The 24,140-nt window shown below is 43.4% G+C and overlaps 1 protein-coding gene across 1 annotated transcript in view; it reads left to right on the top strand.

Moving 5' to 3' along the window:
• The window catches only part of PDILT (protein disulfide isomerase like, testis expressed), a 102,717-nt gene that overhangs the window by 22,797 nt on the left and 55,780 nt on the right, over positions 1-24,140 (top strand). The window contains exons 3-6 of the mRNA XM_068246862.1: positions 13,902-14,035; positions 17,947-18,084; positions 23,520-23,630; positions 23,716-23,841. Of these exons, the coding sequence (XP_068102963.1) occupies positions 13,902-14,035; positions 17,947-18,084; positions 23,520-23,630; positions 23,716-23,841 (509 nt within the window). The remainder of the gene's footprint in view (positions 1-13,901; positions 14,036-17,946; positions 18,085-23,519; positions 23,631-23,715; positions 23,842-24,140) is intronic.

Below are 24,140 nucleotides of genomic sequence, written 5' to 3'. Positions count from 1 at the left end.
AAACATAGGACGCAAGCGCTTGCTTAACGGTTACCTCACCGAGCCTCCAGCAAGCGTTCGTATCATACAAGACAGATACACGAAAACAGGAATAAGTGAGAGATACGATCCACCGCTCTTTCCGCCAGAGCGAGTGCGATCCAAGTAAGGCAACAGAGCTTGCAGGATCCCCTGCTCTTTCCGCCAGAGCAAGTGCGATCCAAGTATAGCAAGATAGCTTTAGCAGGATCCACTGCTCTTTCCGCCAGAGCGAGTGTGATCCAAGTATAGAAACAGAGCGAGCTGAATCCACTGCTCTTTCCGCCAGAGCAAGTGCGATCCAAGTACAGCAAGAGAGACAGAACAGGCAATACAAATAATACAATCCTGACTGCTCTAGCAAGGATGCCTAGCGCAGTCCCAGGAATTACTCTAAGCTAATCTTCAAACAATAAGCATGGCTGACACTCCAGGAGTGTTTCACAGGACAAACCCTTATGACCAGCGACGTACTGTGGAATCACATGGTATATATAGAGCAAGCCTACAAAGGATGTGGCTAGGCAATTTGCATGACAAACGTATGCAAATCCCTCAGCAGCAGCAAGCTGCAAAACGGACAAAAGGTCTCTTTTCCAGAGACCTGCAGAATGCAGACCTGAACAGTGGTCAAAAAGCTGCCTGCGTGCGCAGGCAGCTGAGTGGATCATTACACTAGCCCTTAGCAAGTTCGTTAGAACTTACCAGGGGTCATGATGCTTCTGGGCTAATTGCACGTTACTTGCTAAGAACAGTATCCCTTAGGCCACAGTAATTCTTCAGTTGCTGGATTAGTATTTCATGATCCACAGTATCAAATGCTGCAGACAAGTCAAGAAGAATCAGAATTGAGAAATCACCCTTGTCCCTTGCACTAAGTAGATCATTCATTACTCGGACTAATGCCGTTTCAGTGCGTTGCCTTTACCTGAATCCTGACTGAAAAGTATCAAAGATGTTGTTATCTGTAAACCTGGCTTCTAGCTGGTTGGCGACTGCTTTCTCAATAACTTTTGATAGGAATGGTAAGTTTGCCACAGGTCTGTAGCTGGTCACAGAATCAGGATCTAGTGATGGTTTCTTCAAGAGGGGTTTTATAATTGCTTTCTTCAGTTCTTCTGGGAAAAGTCCACTTTGCAAGGAGCACTGAGTTATTTTGTGAAGTGCTGGACTGATCAGCTCTGGGCACTGCATTAATTGTTGCCATTATATGCCCCATATAACAACTGTGGCCATTATATTCCCCATATAACAAGTGTGGCCGTTATATTCCCCATATAACAAGTGTGGCCATTATATTCCCCACATAACAAGTGTTGCCATTATATTCTCCATATAACAAGTGTGGCCATTATATTCCCCACATAACAAGTGTTGCCATTATATTCTCCATATAACAAGTGCAGCCATTATATTCCCCTTATAACAAGTGTGGCCATTATATTCCCCATATAACAAGTGTGGCCATTATATTCCCCATATAACAAGTGTGGCCATTATATTCCCCATATAACAAGTGTGGCCATATATTCCCCATATAACAAGTGTGACCATTATATTCCCCACATAATAAGTGTTGCCATTATATTCCCCATATAACAAGTGCAGCCATTATATTCCCCATATAACTAGTGTCGCCAATATATTCCCCTTATAACAAGTGTCACCATTATATTCTTAGCAAAGAAATGAACAGCGCTACTTAAAAACAGATGAATGCTTACCTGCAAAAAATCCAACTTTTTCTGCGCAATTCTTAATTTTACTGGTAGCGCGCCCAGGCTATGCATATGCATAGGTAGGTTTTAGTTAGTGTTAGGTCCCCTCCCATGGAGGAAAGACTTCTTCGACAGTGGGAGGGACGAGTACCTAACAAATTGCATGCAAGCTGTTAGTGGAAACTAACATCCTCCAAGTGGTAGACAGGTTGTATGTGTGCTCATTGTGTATTTGTATCCCATGAGTGGGGTCTGCACTTTTTTGCAGGTAAGCATTCATCTGTTTTTAAGTAGCGCTGTTCATTTCTTTGCTATGTTTGATTTAATTCTGGTCAGCTGCTCCCACTTGTTAGTTTTCCTTTGGTGTATATGCAGAGCCTCTGTTTGGGTTCAAGGTGCGTTTGTAGTTCCTGGGGGGGCTCAGCGCATCTCTGAGCTGAGGCCATTCGGAGGCGGCCTGGTGATGCGCTGATCCCACTTTTTCTGCGCAATTCACCATTATATTCCCCATATAAGAAGTGCGGCCATTGGAAGTAGGAAAAAAGGGCGCATATGGCTAATGGACAGAAAGGGTGCACCATAGACTGCAATGCAAAATATCGGCGATTCGGCGTAAGCAAAGACATTAGGGCGCCTGGCAAATAGCGTTTACAGGGATCGTGATAAAACTTTTCGTTTACAGAGTAAGGTTTATGACAAATATCGTTTACAAAACCGTTTTAACTTTCTGTTCAACTTATTTTATCGCTTTTAAATTTCGCTTTCAGGAGTGTAATAAGTACATTTTCGTTTTTCACTTATTTTATCGTTTTAAATTCATTTTCATAAATATAATGCTTAAATATCGTTTTCAAGCTTATTGTATTACAAATATATATCGCTTTTTGTATTAACCTTGTTTTCAGAATTATAATGCGTAGATTATAGTTTTCAGATTTATTATCTTACCAATACAGTATATTGCTTTTAATATTACCGTTATTTTAAGATTTTTAATGCGTGCGTGACTGTAAGGTTATTTATTCTATTACAAATATATAACTTTTACTATTCATAATATTTTTGATGTGTATGTGATTGTAAGGCTATTTATTCTATGAAAAATATATAAATGATTCTATATATGTTATTTGTAGCAAAGTATTTTATGGTATCTAATATAATATCGTTTCTATGTGTGTAAGGGTGTTTGTGCAGTGGGGATATTTAGGCAACACCAGGGGGGTTTTAGGGTTAGGCACCACCAGGGAGGTTTAAAGAGAAACTCCGACCAAGAATTGAACTTTATCCCAATCAGTAGCTGATACCCCCTTTTACATGAGAAATCTATTCCTTTTCACAAACATACCATCAGGGGGCGCTGTATGACTGATATTGTGGTGAAACCCCTCCCACAAGAAACTCTGAGTACGTACTCTTGGCAATTTCCTGTCTGTGTACCTTGCCGCATTGTAGGAAATAGCTGTTTACAGCTGTTTCCAACTGCCAAAAAAGCATGCAGCAGCTACATCACCTGCCAACAGTAAAAATGTCTTGTCTCATCGAGGAAAAAGCAACATTTTATGTGTGGCACTTCCCAAAACATTCAAAAAAATAGCAATAGTCAGGTGAGGAGTCTATTGTGGCAACAATGCTAAAAACCGTCTCCCTGTAGTACCTGATGCTGCATAGTATGACTGCAGCCGCTTGTAGACGTGTGCTCTGCTCAGTTAAAGCGGAAAGGACACAAACTATGTAATCACAAGAAGAAAGAAAAAGCGTGCACCATCTATCTTTCACAAATTTACTGGCGTAAATGTTGCAGTCGTTATATACAGTGAAACGCTGGGACATCAAAGTACAAACATCAGCGACTAGTTGTTAGGGATAGGTATAGGGAGAATTCTGTGTGAGAGTACAGTTAGGTATAGTTGCAGTAAAATACCAGTACTGTCTACAGTTGTATTACTATGCTTAATACAAGTGTAAATATCTTTTTTTGTTGTAGACGGTATTTTGCCATTTCAGTACTGTTAATTCAACATATTTAGCACTTGATTTTCATTTATAATATAGAAACAAAAAATATTGTTTTAGATAAAAATTTATAATTTCGTCTATATCCCGCGCTCTTTTTTCCAGGCGCCCTTTTTGCATGTATGCGCGGCCATTATAGTACCCAAATAATTATATTGCAAACATGGCCATTATATTCACTCTATAACAAGTGTGGCCATTATATTCACTATATAACAAGTGTGGTCATTATATTCCCCATATAACAACTGTGGCCATTATATTCCCCATACAACAAGCATGTCCATTCTATCCTACATAAGCGTGGCCATTATATTCCCCATGTAACAATTGTGGCCATTATATTCCCCATGTAACAATTGTGGCCATTATATTCCCCATGTAACAATTGTGGCCATTATATTCCCCATGTAACAATTGTGGCCATTATATTCCCCATGTAACAATTGTGGCCATTATATTCCCCATGTAACAATTGTGGCCATTATATTCCCCATGTAACAATTGTGGCCATTATATTCCCCATGTAACAATTGTGGCCATTATATTCACCATATAACAAGTGTGGCCATTATATTCCCAATATAAGAAGTGCAGCCATTGTATTCCTCATATAACAAGTGTGGCCATTATATTCCCAATATAAGAAGTGCAGCCATTGTATTCCCCATATAACAAGTGTGGCCATTATATTCACATATAACAAGTGTGGCCATTATATTCACCATATAACAAGTGTGGCCATTATATTCCCAATATAAGAAGTGCAGCCATTGTATTCCCCATATAACAAGTGTGGCCATTATATTCACATATAACAAGTGTGGCCATTATATTCACCATATAACAAGTGTGGCCATTATATTCCCAATATAAGAAGCATTCCATTATATTGTAGCTTACATTAGATTGTAAGCACACAAGGGCAGGGCTCTCTCACCCTTTTGTGTCTTGGAATGTTTTTCACATTTTATTCATATTACTTCTGTCCCTGTAATTACCAAATTCTGTATTTTGTACCTACTCTGTATTTTGTATATTGGTATATAACATTGTATCATTTTGTACCCATGTTTGTTTCTTATTTTGTACAGTGCCATGGAATATGATGGTGCTTTATAAATCAGTAATAATAGTAATATTTCCTATATGACAAGTGCCACCATTTTAATTCTTTGTCCATTATATTTACGTTGAACAAGTGTGGTGATTATATTCCCCATATAAGAAGCACAGACATTATATTTCCTATATAACAAGTGCGGCCATTATAATTTTCATATTACAAGCGTGTCCATTATATTCCCCATATTACGAGTGTGTCCATTATATTCCCCATATAACAAGTGTGGGCGTTATATTCCCTGAATAGCAAGTGTGGCCATTATCTTTACCACATAACAAAAGCAGTAGAGTGTTGTACCATGTTAGCCAGTAAAAGCAGGATGTTTTGAATCAGGATGATACCATTTATTGCCTAACTTAGAGATAAGTAAAAAGTAAGCTTTTGGCTGATAAGCCTTCATCGGACTTGGTTCCTGCATATACTGACCAGAGTTAAAAAAACACAGCTTATATACATTGGACATACAGAGGAGAAACATTCTGTTGCAAACATGAATAAATGTAATTAGATGCCTTAATTGCCAATTCAGCAGGGTTTCACAGGCATGCTAGCTAAATAAATAAGATCACCACTTTCCTAAAACATGACATAGAACATACTCTGGGTGATGGGGAGATATTGTAAATCCAAAGTTCAAACGTGACTGGGCTGACTACATGCACCATTAGTTCTATGCTAAAGAGAATTATGGCATTTAAAACCCATCGTCCCAGCATATAATATACCATATAACAAGTGTGGAGATTATATTCCCCATATAACAAGTGTGTCCATTATATTCCTGTCAGGCTTCTCTGGTCAATAACCACAAGTCAGGCTGTATGCGCATATGACTGATCCAGAGCCCAGCCCATAACACCTGCGCAAACTCCTGCCCAACACAATACTACAATACACCCCGCAGGTAGATGTAGCATACAGTTTGACAGATAACTAATCACCAGACAACCTAAATATTCTTGGCAATGCAATACTAGGCACTGGATACTAGGCACTGGATAGCCTCATCTACTAGGCCTCAGGTGACTATACAAGATAGTCACCTGAGGCCTAGTAGATGAGGCTATCCAGACAAGTGAGGCAAGTAGCAGAAGTGCTAGGAGTTCCTGGAGGCAGTGAGGGAGTCCAAATAGACACTTTCCAGAGAAAGCGTAGTCAAGGCAGGCCAAAGTCAGTTCAGGCAGAGTTCATGCAAATCCGTATCCAAGCAGAGGTCAATCCAGGCGGCAAGACAGCGTAGTTGAGGTACAAGGCAAGGTTGGCAACAGGAATCAATCAGAGGTTAAGGTGGTCAGGATACAAAGCAATAGTCAGCAACAGGAATCAATCAGACAGTGAGCACTACCCAGCAACTAGCCAAAGCTATCACGCGCGATGACTGGGGGGCGCTCACTAGGTTTAAATACAAGAACTAATCAATCAACAAAGGCAGGATTGAACACAAACCAATAGCAGTCCAGTGTGTCAGCTAACCGGCAACTCCTTGCCTCTCTCTGCAAGTAATGGTGCAGAACTGCTGTGCATGGCATTATTTGAGTTTCCAAAGAAGGAAAAAAAAATAACACTAATGCTTGGCCAGTTTAACACCTTTACCTTCAGTTTCTTTAGCAAGACAGTGGTCGTCTTGGAGGTATATTTGGGGTTGTTATCATGTTGGAATACAGTAGAATCTCATTATAGTAAACTCAGTTATAGTAAACCTCTGGATATAGTAAACTCAGTCCTCAGGTCCCAGCAAATGCATTTGTATAAATATACAATGTATGACCTATTTTAATATAGTAAACTTCTGATATAGTAAAGTACTTTTTTGATCCTTTGGAGTTTACTATAAAGGGATTCTACTGTATTGCCCTGTGGCCCAGTTTCTGAAGGGAGTTGAGAGGCTTCATTCTGAAGTGGCAGCCATGCAAACCAATTTGATGCAGTGTGGTCTGAGCTCTGAAAGGCTGACACCCCCCACCCCTTCATCCTCTGCAGCAATGCTACCAGCATTCATGTGTCTGTTTGCAAAAGACAATCTCTGGATTAGATTCTGAACACATGCACTCAACTTCTTTGGTCAACCATGGAGAAGCCTGTTCTGAGTGGAGCATGTCCTGTTAAACCACTGTGTGGACTTGGCCACCAGCATGTTGCAGCTCAGTTTCAGGGTGTTGGAAAGCTTCTTTATGTAGAGCAACAATTCTTTTTTCTCTGCCATGATTGATGGCAGAGTTCTCTGCCATGATGTGCCATGTTGAACTTGCAATAACCAGCATGAGAGAGTGTAAGAGTGATAACACCAAATTGAATACACCTGCTCCCCATTAACAGCTGAGGCATTGTAACACTAACAAATAACATGACCATGGGGAGAGATGTCTTACTTGGTATTAAGGGGGTGGGGGTGAGGTGGGAGGCACCCAAAGATAGGTAATGTGATAAAACAAAAAATAATAAGGGGGAGGGAAGTGTCTTTACCACTCCAGATGGAAGAACCCAAACCAACCACAGGCTTAATGTAAAAAGATTAAGATATTTATTCAGCACGATTAAAAGGACAACACGTTTCACGGCTCTCAGCCCGATTCTTCAGGTCAATACAAGTGCCTCGTATAGTCACAAGCATGGACGCCAGGAATAACTTTTAAAAATACGTTTTCCTTTTAATCGTGCTGTATAAATAATTTAAACTTTTTACATTAACCCTGTGGTTTGGCTTTTTCCATCTGGAGTGGTAAAGACACCTCCCTTCCCCTTATCATTTTTTTGTTTCCACCTCCAGTACTATACATTACATCTCCTTTGGAGGTGTTCACCTTTCGGGTGTGGTGTTATCTACAACCAATAAGGACCAACCAGGAGTGCGACCATCCAGTTCCAGTAGGACCTGGAATACCGAGCAGGGATGGTTATTTCCCCGTTGGTGATATATATGGTGGTTGCATGGACTGCAACCCACCTTTGTGAGTATAAATACTCTTGTATTGCAATCTAACATCTAATACCCCACAATACTGTACCATTTGGCTCCTGGTCTCTCCTTGTCAAAGATGTGACCATGGTATCCCCATAGTGACCACCATTTCTTCTGTCTAACTGAGCAGATTGTTGACATCCTTTACTTAGGTGTGCACTCACTTTTGTTCCCACTTGTTTAGACATTAACCTCCCTGGCGTTCTATTTCCCCAGGATTTCCGTGCAAAAAGTGGTTCAATTAATTTCCAATAATTTTCAACCCTTTTTTTTTTTTTTGCAATCATTTTTTTTTAATATTGAATTCAATACAGGTTATTGTATTGAATTCAACTAAAAAAAGTGTTTACTGCGAGTTTGTTGATGACGCTGTGTGACCCTGGTGTCATCAACGCCGATCGCCGGGGGACATGTCATCGCCGAGGGAGAAGAAAAATCCGCACAGGGACATGGAAGAAGGCACTGGGGAAGCTATCAAAGGTACACGACGAAGGATCAGCACGCCAATGGTGAGTATAATACCCAGATGTGTAGCCAGGTGTATAGGGAGCCACATGTAGCCAGATGTCAGGGTAGCCAGGTGTGTAGGCAGATGTATAGGTAGCCAGGTGTGTAGCCAGGTATAAGGTGCCAGGTATAGTGTGCCAGGTGTAGTGTAGCCAATTGTGGGGTGCCAGGTGTAGCCAGTTATGGGGTGCCAGGTGTAGTCAGTTATAGGGTGCCAGGTGTAGCCAGTTATGGGGTGCCAGGTGTAGTGTAGCCAGTAATGGCGTGCCAAACTACCCCCCCAACACCTTCCCCCAGGCTGTGGGTGGCCAGTGGGGACCCCCCTTCTGGGCAGGGGGTTGTCCCTGTTCTTTGCAGGCTGTGGGTGGCCGGTGGGGACCCCCCTTCTGGGCAAAGGGTTGTCCCTGTTCTTTGCATGCTGACCCCCCTTCTGGGCGGGGGGGGGGGGGTGTCCCCGTCCTTTGCGGGTTGTGGGTGGCCTTTCCCTCCCCCCCTCCCATCCCCCGTGCAAGCCCCCCTTCCCCCTGAACCCCTACCCTTGGTGTGAGTCCTGTTCTACTCACCCAGGCTGTCTCCAGCGGCGGCGGCAGAATCCCTTCTTCCTCCTTCCCCGAAGTCTCATGCTCTGTGTAATTATCGCTACGAGGCTTGGTGACGTCACCGAGCCTCGTAGCAGTAACGTCACAGGCCGGGACTTCGGCGTTAGAGGAAGAAGGGATTCTGCTGGCGCTGCTGGAGACAGCCTGGGTGAGTAGAACAGGACTCACACCAAGGGTAGGGGTTCAGGGGGAAGGGGGGCTTGCACGGGGGATGGGAGGGAGGGAAAGGCCACCCACAGCCCGCAAAGGACGGGGACACCCCCCCGCCCAGAAGGGGGCTCCCCGCCGGCCACTACCAGCCTGCAAAGAACAGGGACCCCCGCCCAGAAGGGGGGTCCCCATCAGCCACTACCAGCCAGCATAGAACGGGGACACCCTCCCCCCTTCCTGCACAGAGGGAATCCCCGCCGGCCACTACCAGCCCGCATAGGGAATCCCCCTGCACAGAACGGACACCCGTCCGCACACAAAGGGGGAATCCCTGCACGCAGCACATTCTCTGCCCCGCCAGCTGCACAGGGATTCCCCAGGGTGGCTGGATGCTTGTTCTGTATGCTGTGGGTAGCACAGATCGCTATCCACAGCGTGCAGTCAGGCATCCAGCCATCCTTGGGAATCCCTCTGATGAGGGAAAATTGCAGCGGGCGGTGCAGAGAAACAGGAAATCTCCCTGGCGGGATTGACGAGCTGAGCTCGTCCAAAACACTTTCAGCAAGTTTTTGCTGGACGAGCTGAGCTCGTCCAGAACGCTAGGGAGGTTAATGGCTGTGTGTTGAGTTATTTTGATGGTACAGCAAATTTACACTGTTATACAAGCTATATATTGATTACTTTCCATTGTATCCAAGTGTCATACCTTCAATGTTGTTCCATGAAAAAATATAATAAAATATTTACAAAAATGTGAGAGGTGCACTCACTTTTGTACTGTATAGTGTAATTCGTAAAACAAATGTGGTCTTTGTATTCACCATAAAACAGGGGTGTCAAAACGTTTTAGGCTAAGGGCCATATTGCCGTTCTTGGGATTGCTAGGGGGTCGATTAAGCAAGATTAACCACTTCACCACTGAGGGGTTTTACCCCTTGAACACCAGAGCAATTTTCACCTTTCAGCGCTCCTTCCATTAATTCGTCTATAACTTTATTATTACTTATCCCAATGAAATGAACTATATCTTGTTTTTTTTGCCACCAATTAGGCTTTCTTTAGGTGGGACATTATGCCAAGAATTATTTTATTCTAAATGTGTTTTAATGGGAAAATAGGAAAAAATGTGGGAAAAAATTATTACTTTTCAGTTTTCAGCCATTATAGTTTTTAAATAAAGCATGCTACTGTAATTAAAACCCATGAAATGTATTTAACCATTTGTCCCGGTTATAAAACCATTTAAATTATGTCCCTATCACAATGTTTGGCGACAATATTTTATTTGGAAATAAAGGTGCATTTTTTTCAGCTTTGCATCCATCCCTAATTACAAGCCCGCAGTTTATAAAGTAACAGTGTTATACCCTCTTGACATAAATATTTAAAAAGTTCAGTCCCTAAGGTAACTATTTATGTTTTTTTTTTTTTTGTTGTATTTTTTTTTTTTAATTACAAAAAAAAAATAAAAAAATTGGGGAGTGTGGGAGGTAATGAGTTAATTTATTGTGTAAATGTAATGTTTGTTTATGTAAAATGCTTTTAGGGTGTAGTTTACTATTTGGCCACAAGATGGCCACAGTGTGTTTGTTTACATGCGACCTGTAAGCGTCCTTCCGGACGCTTACAGGAAGCAGTAGGAGGCTGGGAGAATCACAATGATCGCGCTGTTTCTAATAGAAGCAGCGCGATCATTGCGGGGGCTTAGATCAACGAACGGGAATGGATTTTCCCGTTCATTGATCTCCGTGCGAGCAGGCGGCGGCGTGCACGAGCGGCGGGAGCGCGGACAGCGGCGGTAGCGCGGAAGGTACGGATTTCTCCGTCCCTGGTTTTTTAGGGGGGAAAAAAGGGACGGAGAAATTCGTAGCACGGAGGTTTAAGTGGTTAAATACAATTTTTCCTAATTGCCGCTAGGTACACTATGCCTGTGACATTTTGTCACATAAAACTGTTCCACAGGAAATAAACCATATACCGTGAGCAGTTAGCATGTCCCCTTCAGAATGCAGGTAAAGTGTTGCTGGCACAGTGGCAGCTGCTAATCAGTAGCAGTTAGTGCTGCTGGTATAGAGGCAGTTGATATCCAGTGACTGCTGCATAGTGGCTGCTGTTGATGAGTGGCTGCTGATGATGGCATAATGTCAGCTGCTAATAAGTGACTGCTGCTGTCATAGTGGCTGCTGCCAATGAGCAGCTGCTGCAGCTGGCATAATGGCGGCTGCTAGTGAATGGCTGCTGCTGTGGCATAGTAACAACTGCAAGCGAGTGGCTGTTACTGCTGGTGGCATAGTGACAGCTGCTATTAAGTGGCAGCTGTCACTATGACTATGACTATGACAGCTTTTAGTGAGTGGCTGCTGCTGGAGGAATAGTTGTGGCTGTTAGTGAGTGGCTGTTACCGCTGGTGGGATAGTGGCGGCTGCTAATGAATGGCTCCTGCTGGCATAGTGGTAGCTGCTAATGAGTGACTGCTGATAATCGATGTCTACTCTTGGCACAATAGTGGCTTCTAATGAGTGGCTGCAGCTGGCTTAGTGGTGTTACAGTGGTGGGAAGTTCTGGCAGAGTGGTGGGGGCTGCTGCTGAGTGTTGATAACTGCTGGTTTAGCTTGCTTAATGGTGGTGCTGCTGCAGTTGCAGCTGGCAGAGTGGTGGTAATTGCGGCTGCTGACAGAATGATGGTGAGTGCTGCAGTTGGCTTAGTGGTGGCACAGCCGCACAGTGGTGGGTGCAACTGGCAGAATGGTGGTAACTGTTGCTGCAGCTGGCAGAGTGGTGGTAGCTGCTGCTGCTGCTGCTGCTACTGGCAAGGGGGTTGCACAGTGGTGGTGGCTGCTGCTGGCAGAATTGTGGTAACTGTTGCTACAGCTGGTAGAGTGGTGGTAGTTGTGGCTGCACCTGGCAGAGTGATGGTAACTGCTGCTACAACTGGCTTTAGAGGTGGCCCAGTGGTGGGTTCTGCTGGCAGAGTGTTGGTAACTGCTGCTGCTGCTGGTAGAATGATGGTACCTACTGATACTGGAAGATTAATAATAACTGCTGATAACTGGAAGAGTAATGATAACTGCTGTTGATGTTGGCAGAGTGGTGGTAAGTAACTGTTACTGCTGCTGGCACAGTGGTAGTAACTGCCTTCTCCCTACTCCTCTCTCTTTCACTCACCATGTCAATGTGCCTGTTCAGCCATCTCCTCCTTTTCCTTTTTGATCGGGAAAATGTATTTGAATTACAGCCAGAGAAAAATAATGTAATATGGACCTCGTTGGCTTTCTTTTTTTTTTTTTAATACTATAGTAATCCCTATGGGACTACAGGCGAACGGAGGGGAAGGCAGAGCAGAGGCACAAAGTGGCCCTTGCAAGCGGCACCACATGCAATTAACAACTCTAGAAAGCTTTATGGGACACCGGAAAAGTCTTGTCAGGTCGCACTTGGCCCGCAGGTCAGACTTTGGACATGTCTGCCAGATAATATTTGTAACCATTATATTCCCTATATAAAAAGTGTGATCTTTACATCCCTCATATAATAATTGTGGCTGTTATATTCATCATATAAGAACTGTGGTTCTTTTATACCCCATATCATAATTGTGACTTTTGTATCCCTGTTATGTCCCTGCATGAATAAAGAGAAGAGGACATGAGCAGGGTCAGAGAAAAAATAATGTAATCACATAAGAAGGAATTCAGCTCAACCCACAGGCCTCTCAGGACAATTACAGAGGAAGAGTCTTGGTACTTCATAGGAGAGGTGCAAATATGATGTCCATCATTGCTGACATTCCTTAGTGGTAAGAGCAGGTCAAACCAGGCCTAACTGCTAGGTCCTGGGTCACTGACAGAAGATGACAAGGAGGCCAGGCTGCTGACAGGAATCAGAGGCATACGTTAGGTAGCCATAAAACTAGCGATAACGTTGATTCAATCAATTAAGCGGTCAACTTTATTGGGCAATCAATTTCAGTGTGGTTGAACGAAAGCCGATCAACTAGTGGCCCACACACTTCAGGAAATATCCTATGGGATTCACCTTCATTAATTGATCTGACCTATGTTGTGCCTGTATGTGTCTAACAAATGATGTGCGAACAGTAGTTGATTTCTGTGCGATTGACCAGTATATTCCATCCTGCTTGATTGACTAGATTAGTTGATTCTATATGATATTGGACACTTTTCATTGTTCGGGCATGCTGGAACACACTTCATTCTCTATCGATTCGATAGAATGATTGAATCGAATGGTCGATCGTACAGCCAAATCACTAGATGTATGGTCACCTTAAGAGCAGGGGGACACAGGTAGGTAGAAGGATCCCCACTTTTCCCAACTGATAATTTAGATCCTGGGTGTAGTAACTGTGCCAATCAGTTAGCCTGGAGCAGCTACCGTAAGGAGGTTCTGCAGGTGGCCCTAGAGCTCAAAGTACCCCTGCTGGATTTCTTAACAAATATTTTGAGTTCCAAAATATGCTTGCACAGCTGATATAGGTTTGGTCTCTATCAGTGTCTATCTTAGCCCATAGTTACTGTTAGGGATGTTGTTGACTCTGCCACCAGTGTTTGGCATAGGTCTCTCCCAATGTCAGAATATAAGAGGGCTTCTGGTCGATATGATGTACTCTTTTCAGCTGGTGACCATTGGATTGTGGCTCCTGGGATTTTTGTGGGCAAAGAGGTGACCCTGTGATATAGAGATTTCCAGGTGAGGTCGATAACACGTTGAAGCTGAGGAAATAATTACATCTTTGCAAGAAAAACCTATCAACATGTTATATCTGTAAGTTGTCTTTTCTTTTCCAGGTGTCAGGACAGCCTCTGCCTTTGTGACATGGATAAACAGAAGGATTGGGCCTATGTTTGAATTACTTAACACCACCGAGCAATATGAATCATTTGTCCAGAAGGATAAAGTTACTGTGGTGGGATTTTTTAAGGTATGGAAAATTATTTTCCTGTAACTAAAAACACTTTTAAAATGACCATGTAAGTAAAGGAAGAAAGCATAAAACCTACTGGTGGGTAGGGAAAACAATTACCCACCAACAATATGTATTCTGTTGCTTCACATCTTTAAAGAAAGACACATGCACAAAACTTATTTTTTTAATTCCTACAACAGCCAAATCAAATATATACAGTAATATCAACCGTTCAGTCCTTCTTAGCTAAGAAGATGGAAGCCTCTGGATCCTGTAGAGGCAATCAATACTGTACTCCGGTCCACCAATGCCAAGCGCGGACCACCCAAAGGAATCCGACAAGAACTTGGATTTCAAGCTTGCGATGGCGCTTCTCTTTATGCATGAGCCTCGCCGTGCTAGCGGGGGTGCAGCATGGGCACGATCGTCTATGAAGAGGAGTGTGGTTGCGATGTGCAGTAGGGTCTTGGGCAGCAGCAGAGGTCTGGAAACCAAAGGATTATGTAATAGATTGCGGAAAAGCCGCCGCGCGGACTGGCAGCAAGGCGGCTGGTTCCGCATTCGGCTCAGCGGTTTGCACGCGGCGGCATGCGTTTGATGTGGCTGGGCCTTCTAGTGCACACAGATTGAGGAATAAGCGCGCGCGGAGAGGCGGAACCTTTATGACAAACGGAGAGGGATGAGTTGACCAGGTTGGTCAGCTGATCTCAGAGCGGGCGGCTATTGGTTGATCAGCGCTGGGTGGTGTCAGGGAGCGCCGCTCTATATATAGTTATTGCTGGTCAGTCTCAAGTTGTCTGCCGTTGCGAACACTTACATGAAAGCACTCAGACCATAGTAAGATCCCACAGTGTGTTAGAACCAGGAGGACCTGGGAATTCACACTGAGCCAGATTACCACTGTATTCCTATTGTGTTATACTTCAGACTAGTTCCAGGGTGTTGAGACCACGGACCTCACACCCAAGACTAGGGACACTGTGTTACTACTGTGTTATACTTCAGACTAGTTCCAGAGTGTTGAGACCACGGACCTCACACCCAAGAATAGGGACACTGTGTTACTACTGTGTTATACTTCAGACTAGTTCCAGAGTGTTGAGACCACGGACCTCACACCCAAGGCTAGGAACACTGTGTTACTATTGTGTTATACTTCAGACTAGTTCCAGGGTGTCGAGACCGCGGACCTCACACCCAAGACCAGGCCTTATTTGTTACCTGTTATGACCATTTGCTCTGTTGACCTCGCTCTTGCTTTCTGATTCGGTACCTCAGCATATCTGCCTTCCTGTTGCCAAACTCTGCCTGTCCCCGGTTACTGAATCAGTCTACTGTCTCTGTACTTTATCTTCCCGTGTGTTGCCGACCTAGCCTGCCCGACCTTGCGAGCCATCACTCTCTCTAGAGAGATAGGCCTTCCTGCTATTCAGCCTGGGGCTCCATCCCCTTGGAAGTCTCAGGCTGCTGGAAGGTCTTCATACTTCCCAGAGGGAGGTATTCCTCATACTGCCAAGGGCCGCCTGCTCCTTGGGTGGTCCTACTCAAAGTCATTACTGTTGCACCAAACACTCACACTATATAGGTGTCTAGGGGTTAGTCATATCTGTGTTATTGGTGATTCTGCAGGTCATCAATAATCAGGTATACATCTGTATTCTTGGTGATTCTGCAGATCACCAATGATCAGATTCTCTCTGTGTGCTGACACCGATCGTAACAGATTACCTCTTTTTAGGTAAGTATTTGATTTTTGACCCTAGGTATACCTCAGGTTCTCTTTCATGACATTATTATTACTTTATGCCTCCAGAGACAAGCAGGCTCACTAGGGCTCACAATACACTGGATGCTGCTGGTGTATTTATGCTGTCACACCTACTTTTTATTCATTATAAATTTAAAATAATGTTCTACTAAATATATGAGAGAGAATCCTGATATCAAACCCTATATGATAACTGTGAATTGAAACGGTAACACATCGAGCCCTACCAGTCCAGCCTAGTCCCTGTATTGTGGCTAACTCACTGTAGTCATGAGTCTGAGCTCTGTCTTGTATCTGGAAATCAGATCTTGCATCCTATTGAATCCTGCCTTTAAGTTTGTGTTTTGCTTCTTACTTATCTCTTGATACCTGAATGGTCTTGGCCTGTTCCTGGATTATGATTGCTTACAGACATGCACTACACGATACATACATAGACACACCATATGACCATGGTAGGAACTAGATTGTGAGCCCCTCTGAGGGACAGTTAGTGACAAGACAATGTATACTCTGTACAGCGCTGCATAATATGTTGGCACTATATAAATACTAGATAATAATAAAAAATAAAGGGGGTAAGAGGTTCCCAGAAAAGCACAAAGGGGGGAGAAGGTGCCCAGAAGTAGATAAAATTGAGTTAAAACGGCTAAAAATAGAAAAAAAATAGAGGTGGCTTATCTCAATAACAACTAGCTCATATAAATATGAATTTTAATAAGTACAGGCAATGGGTTTCATGGTTCTGTGCCCACTTCCTCAGGCCGAATAAAGTGCCAGACTTGTATCAAAGCCAGGTATGGGGTGCCTCTGAGGTGGTAACAACACATTGTTGTTATTGAGGAAAGCCACCTGTATTTTTTCTAGTTTTAGCTGTTTTTAACTCAGTTTTATCTACTTCTAGGCGCCTTCTACCCCCTTTGTGCTTTTTACCCTACTTTGGGAGGGGTGCACGTTGGTGCCTAGTGGCCTTTGCTTTGGATAGGATCTTTGTTATTTTTCCCAAGAGTGCGACCGCATCCAGCTCCAGCCAGACACCTGAGTGGAGTCGGGTTTATAGGTCTCCACCTGCTTTCAGCGGTTGGTTGCCCATTGTGCAACCTTCCTTTGTGAGTACCCTAATCCTTTTTGCTTTCCATCACTCTTCTTGTGACATACTGCACCCTTTGGGCTCCTGTTGCCTCTGTGTTCTTCTTTTTTAGGGTGTTTGGTCACTTCTCCTTGCAGTTTGCAGGCAAAGTGGCGTTTTAAACCCCTGAAATTCTAATTAATTAGATTTGGCCAGATTTTTTCATTTACTGTCCTTCCTTGCATCCCCTGCCCCCGAACCCCCCCCCTCCCCCGGCTGACATTCCCCAGAAAATGAGTATACTGCAAGCATGGTGTTCTGCATCCTGAGCTATACATGACATAGGAAGACTCTGTGAGATAGGGGAAGCAAAGCCCCGTCAAGGACAGGGGGCTCTTCCCTACCTCTTGCTAGTAAAGGTGGGGTAACGTCCTCTACACACGTTAAGGTAGGTCTTGGGGGCTATGATCGAATCTGTGAACCCCCATTTAATAATAAAGGGACTCACTCCCAGATGTCCGTCCCAGTTCCCAAGTAAAAGAGGTAATTATTGACCCCCTACCTCAGAAGAAAGTGTTAAAAGAGGAGCCCTGACAAAAGCATTTTAGAATTTTGCTGCCAGGGTTGCCATTAATCCTTTGGAGATTTCCTAATGATCCAGTCAAATGACCAATGGGGAGCCCCATGGCAGATTATAAATTGCTTTATGCTAGGACTCCCTTAACTGTACTATTGCAACAGTATAGGGAACCTCGGCAAAAGCATCTTTGAATTTGGGATATCCTATTGGTTATTACGCTGACCAATGGGATTTATCAGTTTTAATCCCATTAGCATGTTTGCATATACTGGGTGTTCCTGGTGAGGTGGCAGGGGCCTCAGTTACCGTACATCCCAGGTTTCCAAAATGGAACCTGAAGTAGGGATCATGAGGTTAGATTAAGCTAGCTAAATATGCTGCAAAATGTCTGAATATGTACCAATATTTTTATAGTCCAATATGACACAACCTGTACATACTGTATATGACTAAAACTAAAAATATGTTCTCAATACTGTATCTCTTTTACAATCCATGTGTATGTGCAGGATCTGCAGAGCAACCTGACGCAGCATTTCTCAAACGCAGCCAAAGATGTCCCAGAATTTCCTTTTGGAGTTGTCAGTAATGAAGAAATTTTGACACAAATTGGTATTACTAGCAACATGGTTGCAGTATATAAAAAGGTAAGACTTTTCCTTCAATATAAAATAATATTTTACCCTGATACTGTCAAAAATGTATCATATGTCATTTTTTTATACAGCAACATCAATTTGGTTTAGAAGAGGAAAGATGGTCATTTCTTGACCCAGTCAAAGCTGAGGGACACCTTTAAGACTTGTCTTGCCACACTCCACAGCCAGGCTATCATCACATTGCTAGCCATACCTTCATCTTACTGCTTGTCATGCTCCCATCACACTGCTAGCCATGCCCCCATCATACTGATAACCATACCTGCATCACACAGCTGGAAACAGTAAATTCGGGCGCCTGAGGCTAGTGGACAAATTGGGCGCCGCCATTCACTCCTATAATAAATATCGTTTAATGGGCGCCCGATAGGAAAAAAGGGCGCCGGAGAAAACTAACGTTTTAAAAGCGGCGCCCGGAGACTTAATGTTTTATTACTGTTTCTCATGATTACACATTATTTAATGATTTATACATTTTTAAATATTATTTTTAAACGAAAAACAGTACAATATTTTTTCCCAAACATTATTTTTAAACGAAAAACAGTACTTTTTTTTTTTTTTTTTTTACATTATTTTTAAACGAAAAAACCAACAGGGGGGTCTTAGGTTTAGGCACCAACAGGGGGGTCTTAGGTTTAGGCACCAACAGGGGGTTTTAGGTTTAGGCACCAACAGGGGGGTCTTAGGTTTAGGCACCAACAGGGGGGTCTTAGGTTTAGGCACTAACAGGGGGGTCTTAGGTTTAGGCACCAACAGGGGGGTCTTAGGTTTAGGCACTAACAGGGGGGTCTAGGGGTTAGGGGTAGGTACAGGGAGGGTTACTTAGTAATTTTTTTTTTAAACGTTATTATACATTTCACTATTTAAACGAAAGATTAACGTTTTTAAAATTGCCGATTTAATGCACATTATTTAATGATTTATAACTTTAAAGAGAACCAGAGATGAAGCACCCTCTTGTATTTTACCTTATAAATCAGTGGGAACATGACAGTAAACACCTAATCTGCCCTTTGTTTCATTGTTCTCTGTGTAATCTGACTGTTATCACGTCTGATAAGAATCCCCGACTGAGAAGTCAGGCTGCTCCGTCTAGCTTTGCTACAGAAAGATTATAGCTAAGTCTGTATTCTGTGGTGTTATTTCAAGCCCAAGCCTGCCCCCTTGTGGCTTTGCTATAATGACTCAGCTATAATCATTCCCAGCAAAGCCAGATTTAATTGCTCAGTCTGGGATTCTTGTGACTGCTGTTAACAGACACTTTTAGCAGTGAGGAGGAAACAGAGAGCATGGTAAGTGTTTTCTCTAATGTTCTTACTGATATACATGGTAAAATACACAAGGGTGCTTCCTCTCTGGTTCCCTTTAAAAACCATTAATTTTAAACGAAATACAGTACAATACAATTTTAAACGTTATCCATGATTATCGTTAAAAACCCGGCGCCCTTTTTTCCCAGCGCCCCTTTTTAACGTACGCCACACAGCTAGCCATGCCTCCATCGCACTGCTTGCCATGTCCTCATCACACTGCTAGCTATGTCCCCCATCACACTGCTAGTGTGAGGCCTAGTGGATCTCACCTTCCTTTAGTCCTGATACCCCAATCTCCTCTGTAGACTTCACTTTATGAGGCAGATCCCCACTCAGCTGAGAGATGAAAAGTGCATCATCCCAGCACACGTGGGTGGCGCACGCTCCTCTCCTCTCTATTCCTCTGGTAAGCGCACACACTTTGTCACTTCTGGCGGTTCTCCGCTCTTACCTGCTACATTGTGGTGCCTTTTTTTTTCTGTGGTTTGTTTACCCGGCTCTTACTCTCTGGTTCCTCTTGCCCTTTCATACCCTATCTTTACTGGCACTTTATTCATTATTCCGTCTGCACAAACTATTGTCATTTTAGTTCCTTCTGGAACCCTTTTATTGCACTGAGCAGTTTTCAACTTTGCTTCACTTTATTTACGCCCAAATTCAGGAGATGCTGGAATTTGTTACTTGATATTATGTTATATGTTCATATACTTTTATATGGAGCATTGCTATATTATTACCTCATGTATTCATTGGGCATTATTCACATACCTATGCCACTCAGGTGTTTCTGGGTTTAAGTGTTAACTTTGTATTGTATTATACCAATAAAGGCTTATATTTTGATTTCATTTATTAGTTGTGGTGCGGTCTTTTGGGCCTATCTGTTCTTTTGTTGTATACCTGGTTCTTGGGTCCCTTTCTGCACACAACAATTGATATACTTGATGTATACAGTTGTATATGGTTTGGCATTATAACTTATAGATGGTACTTGTCCTACTTTTTGTACTTCACAATGAACAGAGCAGGCTTATAAAGGCAGAGAGCATCATGGAACCACAAATCCCAGAATCTAATTGGCTGCTTCAATGGAAATCAACCTATACCTGCAGTACCCTTTTTAGGCCCCTAGTAGCACCATCTCAGACCATAAGAAGAGGGAAGAGCCCCACGCCCACATCTAGAGACACTATAAGCCATGCATGCTGTTGCATGCGCACGGCTCCTGGGAACCTCGTGCCGGCCCAATACAGAAGCTGGATGCACAGGCCAGCTCTCGGAGCATGCACAGGCCAGCTCTCGGAGCATGCACAGGCCAGCTCTCGGAGCAAGCAGAAGGTAAGTTCTTTAAAGCTAGCCTCCCTCAATCACACTGCTAACCATAACCTCATTACACTACTAGCCATGCCCCCATCACACTGCTAGTCTTGCCCCCATCACACTGCTAGTCTTGTCCCCATCACACTGCTAGCCATGGCCTAATCACACTGCAAGCTATGCCCCCATCACACTGCTACTACTTACCTACTTACCTTTATATTTGCATTCAAAGAAAAAGATAAATACTTAAATTTAGAGGCTCGGAATGACATTTGGAGTTACATAAACACATTTACATATTCAGTAGATGAATGTATATATTCACACATGTGTAGATCAGACCTAAATTAAGGACTAATGAAGAGGAAAGTGGAGGTTTTGTCTCCCCAACTGGACAGTTGGGAACTATCTAAATTTTAAGCATACACAGATATGCACAGGCAACTCTCTCCAGCATATAGAAAGCCACGGGTCAACAAGGGAAATCACCACAACCAATAATCCGTCAATCCAAAGTACACAAGGACCTCAACCTCTCGGTAATTTCACATTTATGTGCTATCTATCAGCAGAATACACGGACACAGCTTGACTATATACACCTGACCAGATTACACTACTTTGAAGTGAAGAAGGTAATTCGAGTGACTGTGGCCGTTTGGTAAAATGAGTGCTGCATAGTCTGCAATTTTAACTGTAACTATAGCAGCACCCACTTTATAATATGGGCACAAGTGGCACCCCATAAATAATGGTAATAGGCAGCACAGATATCGTCAGAGAGAGTGTTTAGTGAGAGAAGGCAGTGCTGATATCGGTGGAGATTGCGGTGATGGTGGGGAGTGCGTGGGAGGTTGGTGTTAGGCTTCGATAGAAGGAGGGTTATTGTGAGAAGAGGGTTAGGTAAGGTAATTGTAAAATATCTATTCAAATAAATTACCAAGAAGTTTTAAATCAGGATGATACCATTTATTGGCTAACTAAAAAGAATAAGCGAGCTTTCGGCTTTGCAGCCTTTGTTGGGCTTAAAGAGACCCTGAAGTATCCCGAAAATGAGGTTTTTATTTTAAAAACCTCATTAACATTATTGTCCCTCTTAAAACGCTGCTGAAAACCCCCTCACTCACCCCTTATTCGGCAGGCAAAATCCACAACTTTCTTGGTCGTGGATTTTGCTGCCGCCTCTATGCGCGTCAATCAGCACGTATTTCTGCCTCTCCCCGCCCCTCTCAGTGAAGAAAGACTGAGAGGGGCGGGGAGAGGCGGCGATCTGGGCTGATTGACGCACATAGAGGCAGAGCTGTGCTGCCTCTATGCGGAAGGAGCCTGCGATGTACCCCCGTGAGTTGGGGTGATTGAGGGGGTTATATCAGCCACGGTTCTGCGGCGTTTTAAGAGGGGCAATAATGTTAATGAGGTTTTTAAAGTAAAAACCTCATTTTCGGGAGACTTAAGAGTCTCTTTAAATCCTGTATGCAACATCAGAAGGGGATACACAGATTTTTTTCAAGCATAAATACATGTCATTAAGATGCCTTAAGTGAAACAGAACATCTATATGGGGTGGGAGGTTGTTAGCGGAGATAAGAATCCTTGTTTACACCGTGCTACCAGACCTGGGAGTTGGATCGTCACAGAGGCATCGTAAATTCTGAGTTCACAAGTTTAGCTATAAAGGCTGATAAATAGTTTTGGCATGAAATATCCTCAGCCTCATACCAATATAAAAAGTTTTTGTCCTTATTCGAACCTTTGTCCACCGCTTTAAACCAATTTATAAATTTTGTTTCTGCTATTAATCGATCATTTTGAAGCCACCCTTTAGGTCAGTGACACGAAGATCATACATGCTGTGTCCATTGGAACGAAAGTGTGTAGCAACTGGGAGTTCAGATTTGGTATCGTTAATAGTGTGCCTGTGCCCATTCATACGTTGGCTATCGAAATTAGCCATTGCTTAACCTCCTTAGCGGTATGGACGCATTGTTACGTCCATTACCGCCGGAGGTCGCCGCTCAGGCCCTGCTGGGCCGATTTTTATCAAATAAAAAGCAGCACACGCAGCCGGCACTTTGCCAGCCGCGTGTGCTACCTTATCGCCGCCACTCTGCGGCGATCCGCCGCGAGCAGCGGCGAAAGAGGGTCCCCCCAGCCGCCGAGCCCTGTGCAGCCGGACCAATCAGTTCCAGCCAGCGCTAAGGGCTGGATTGGAGGCGGCTGACGTCAGGACGTCGGCTGACGTCCATGACGTACCTCCGCTCGCCGCTATGGCGACGAGGTAAGCGAAACAAGTGAGGCTGCGCATTGCGGCCTTCCTTGTTAATTCTGATCGCCGGAGGCGATCGGAAATACGCTACAGGAGCGCCCTCTAGTGGGCTTTCATGCAGCCAACTTTCAGTTGGCTGCATGAAATAGTTTTTTTTTTATTTAAAAAAAACCCTCCCGCAGCCGCCCTGGCGATCTTAATAGAACGCCAGGGAGGTTAATAGTATATTGGTAATTTTGCCGATATTCTACTAGTGGCTTTTCCCAGCACCCAAACTACTGTGGCATTGGTTTTTTCATATATAATTTTATAGCCTACAGTCTAGAATGTTCCCATTATAGGCTTGCCAGAATTGGGCAAATGTCTCATTATTGCCTTTGCCTCACTAAATAATGTTGAGAAAGAGATACTATACATCTCACAGCAGCTATGATTCACCGAGAAATCATTTCCAGTATATTTTTGCTGTATTACGTGTGTTTAGATAATTTTACTTTTTATTATTTCCTCCTTTGCTAAAGGATAAGCCTGTCCATCATTTAATATCAGAAGATGAAATTAAAAGCAAATTGGACTTAATTCGATCAGTTCGGACTTACATTATGGATGTTGTAACAGAATACAACTTGGAGGTAAATCATTAAATTAAAATATGGAGCATTATGAAGTTTGTAAGCTGACCCGCCATTGGACTGATTACTGATATTTCTCTTCCAGAATTCTGTGACTATATTCGATAACCCCATTGACAATCACATTCTGCTCTTCACATCAAAAACATCAGAAGGATTTAAAACAATATATGACAGCTATGAATCTGCTGCCCTGGAATTTAGGGGACGGGTATGTATTAAAGCGGTATCGTCACCATAAAAATCAAATTTCAACAGCAACTGGTATGAATGTATTAACCACCCTGGCGTTCTATTAAGATCGCCAGGGCAGCTGCATGAGGGTTTTTTTTAAATATAAAAAAAACTATTTCATGCAGCCAACTGAAAGTTGGCTGCATGAAAGCCCACTAGATGGCGCTCCGGAGGCGTTCTTCTGATCGCCTCCGGCGCCCAGAATAAACAAGGAAGGCCGCAATGAGCGGCCTTCCTTGTTTTGCTTAGATCGTCGCCATAGCGACGAGCGGAGTG

This window comes from Hyperolius riggenbachi, chromosome 7, assembly GCF_040937935.1.
Source record: "Hyperolius riggenbachi isolate aHypRig1 chromosome 7, aHypRig1.pri, whole genome shotgun sequence".
NCBI lineage: Eukaryota > Metazoa > Chordata > Amphibia > Anura > Hyperoliidae > Hyperolius > Hyperolius riggenbachi.
This window is presented reverse-complemented; position numbering and strand designations above follow the sequence as displayed.